The 3521-nt window shown below is 27.0% G+C and overlaps 1 protein-coding gene across 1 annotated transcript in view; it reads right to left on the bottom strand.

The window, feature by feature from the left end:
* Nucleotides 1-3521, bottom strand: part of LOC100159330 (gastric triacylglycerol lipase) — a 9469-nt gene that overhangs the window by 1722 nt on the left and 4226 nt on the right. Inside the window, exons 4-7 of the mRNA XM_001951461.5 lie at nt 3006-3246; nt 1817-1969; nt 1174-1258; nt 795-937 (exon numbers count right to left, since the gene is read on the bottom strand). Of these exons, the coding sequence (XP_001951496.2) occupies nt 795-937; nt 1174-1258; nt 1817-1969; nt 3006-3246 (622 nt within the window). The remainder of the gene's footprint in view (nt 1-794; nt 938-1173; nt 1259-1816; nt 1970-3005; nt 3247-3521) is intronic.

Raw genomic sequence — 3521 nt, 5'->3', positions numbered from 1 at the left:
CCGTGTATAGAAAATGCAAATATAAACAACCTGTGAAAATTTCATATATCTACGGTCATTTGTTTTAGAGTTACACCAAAAACCAAAATCGATTTTCTCGAAAACAGATTTTGCGTAAAAATTCCCGTTTTTCCTTAATTTTTCTTTTGTTTTTCACGGCGCGTTTGAAAACTATTGGAAAAATTTTACTTTTGACCCCCCCAAAGTATCAACTAGATTCACTTTCCTATCAGAAAAAGTACTGTTGAAGAAAATCCAAGCACTTTTACTGTCCTAAAACGTGATGACAGACACAAAAATAAAAAAAAAAATAAAAAAAAAAACACACATCATTGTAAAATCAATACATTCATCGTTCCACTCAGAATCTAAAAATAGGTTAGACTCTAACCTAACCTTACGGAGTAGTAAAAATGCTTTATCATCAACTTTGAGGGCAGTTGCTAGTAGAAATTAAGAATACGTTGATACTTTGAGTGTTCAAATATTTACAGTAGGTACTATATTGTACCATTTAAGATAATTGAGAAAAACAGAATATAGAATTAAGGAAAAATCTGAATATTTACCTAAAACTAGTGTTCGAAAAAATGGGGTTTTGCTGGGACTAAAAAATGGAAAAGTCGCGTTAATAGCGTTAATTTATAATTCTATTATTCTATTATATCTCTTCGAATATATTTTTTCTTTCTCTCAATTAAAGGTTATTTTAACTTAAACATTTTCAACATCACACATTTAATATTTTTGGTTATTGTAATAAATGTTTTATACAATTATTGTAAGTAAATTACCTTTGGTGTAGACAGATAATCAGCTTTCGAATTTATAACAAATATGGGTACTGTAACTTTGGACAAATCATAATCTGGAGGCATTATTTTATTGTAACGCAGCAAATTTCCAGAAGTCCCATAATCGTAATGACTAAGTTTGTCTGAAAAAAAAAATTAGAACTGCGATTTATGGACGATGTAGGAACCTATATAAGTTTATGGGTTTAACCAATTTTGAATGAGTATTGTAAAGACGTAGATTTGTGTGTTAAGAGTTGGATCACGGAAGTAATTGTAAAATGGTTACATAACTAAATAGTAAACATGATGTGACTAGTTTTTGTTTTAAATTGGAAATTAAACGTTCTACAACCGTTTTCTTCTAGTATATACTTGCCTTTCATTACTACTTGAAGGTAATGTTTCAACAATTTAGATGACACTGGTTGTGGAAATGCTGCAGCAAAGTCCAAAACGGAGCTCTAAACATAAAGCATATTTGACACAATTATTTTAAAAATAATATTTTACTACTAAAACGAAAAAATACCAATATTGAAATTAACTTTAGACATTTTTCTGAATTATTGATTTGACTATTTGAATAATTTAAGTTCCATTTATCGTTTTCCAGTTATTTTTTAATATTTAATTTGTTGAATTCTACCATATTTAAAATGCAATGAATTCTCATTACCTTGTGTTAAGTGTAAGTTTTCTATATTCCAGAGAGTAAAAAGCTTAGCAAAGATGATTGAAGTAAAAATACCCTACACACTATTTAAGCTTAGAAGTTAAAAGATGTTTTTGAACAAACAATTAGTGTATTATAGAAATAGCGATATAGCTTTATTTTGGTATTAACTTCATATTTCAACTAAGTTCAAGTGAATGGTTTTTGTTGGAACAATGGAACTTCAACATTTTTATCATAAAAAATAGTTTAGAGGTTTGTTTTTAATTAGCTCAGTAACTATTTGGTGTTATTTTTAGCAGCGCTTTATACATTTGTTGCATATAGTATAGTGTTAAGTACATACTTTGTCGATGGGTAAGTCGACTCCATCCAATACATCGATAAACCTCTTACAACTCATTAAGACACTTTCATTTTCACACATGTTTCTTAATTTACTTAACGTAGTGTCTGGATCCACGGTAAATGGGAAGAAATCGAATCCATTCAAGATTATCTTAAAAATAAAAATAAAAATATTTAAGCTCATACAAAATAATAATAATCCAGCATTTACTATAGACTTAATTCAATTTAATTAAGTTAACTTATTTTTAAATGTTTTTATAATTTACAATTGGATCATATTAATATATGAAGGAATATATTAATATATGAAATATTAAAGATATAGTATAAACTTCATTTTAAAAATGCATATTTAATTTCATTGATATTAAAAAACTTTATCCTGTATGGGACTTAGGTTTCGACGTTCAAGTACACAGAATGTAACAGGAAGACCTGGCAAATGTTGGCTAATCAATATTTTTTAATTATATAAAATGCGTTACACGTAATTTTTATTTTTTGATACAGAAAATAAATAAATTAAAATCTGTTAGGTATACGTTACTGTTGACAAAATTGATCCTGTCGTAAAAAATATATAAAAATCAAAAAGTATTAACTTTTTTAATATATTTTATGAGAGTATTCAAATAGATACTTATTTAGATCTAAACTTTTCTTTTTAATTTATTACTTTTAAAATTAATGAGTCTTACTTAATGAAAATAAAACATTTCAAAAAATCATAAAAAAATAAGCCACTTGACTTAGAAAAAATGTTTTTATAATCAAAAGTTTTATAAAAATGAGAATTGCAAATTTGATATTTTGCAATTTTCAAAAAAAAAAAAATGTAAATCAGATTTCAAATTTTTGATTTTCAGTATGAAAACATAAAAATAAAAAATGTTATATTATACGTGTAACAAACAAGTAAGAAAATTGTATAGAAAAAACATGTTGATTATAACAAAAATTAAAATTTGTCAGGTCTCCGTTTTATATCATGATGATACTCTATCTAGAGCGTATATTAACAAGTGAAAAAGTGTCCGACCAAATATATTTTTTAGCTCTTGGTATATATATTATTCATTCTCTTATAGTAGTAGTACAGCGATAATGCGTTATCAGATTTTCGATTGTAAAATATGTTCCACATCGGTTTTAATTTGTTTTATGACGAAATATTATGAATTTACCAATACAATATCTGAAAACTGCTTAACAATAGCAGTGACCGGCGATGTTTTAAAATTAGTCGCTGGAGCTATGAGTGCAAGTTTGTTGATCTTATCATTGTATTCTGGCTTATCGGACAAGCAAACAAAGGCTACAGTTGCTCCCAAGGAGTACCCAACAATGTCCAGTTTAGAATATTCCGATTTTTTCAGAATGAAATCTATAACTGCGGTCAAATCGTACACACCCAATTCGTGAAAACTAGAACATTAAATAATAAAAACACATTTTCAATCAGCTAAGATAGTGCGGGATTTATAATACATTATTTTCGTGCATTATATAGTATTAGTATTAGGACATTTGGTAATTAAATATGTATATGTAGGCATAGTACTGAATCTGAAATAATAACTTATGGTAACAACCTATATAAAAAAATACAATAACAATATTAGGTTGTAGAAATACACATTTCTTGTTTATCGAATGTATACTTCTATTTACTGTAGGGGAGACTGGGTACAATTGTAACA

Source organism: Acyrthosiphon pisum, chromosome A1, assembly GCF_005508785.2.
Source record: "Acyrthosiphon pisum isolate AL4f chromosome A1, pea_aphid_22Mar2018_4r6ur, whole genome shotgun sequence".
Taxonomy (NCBI): Eukaryota; Metazoa; Arthropoda; class Insecta; order Hemiptera; family Aphididae; genus Acyrthosiphon; species Acyrthosiphon pisum.
This window is presented reverse-complemented; position numbering and strand designations above follow the sequence as displayed.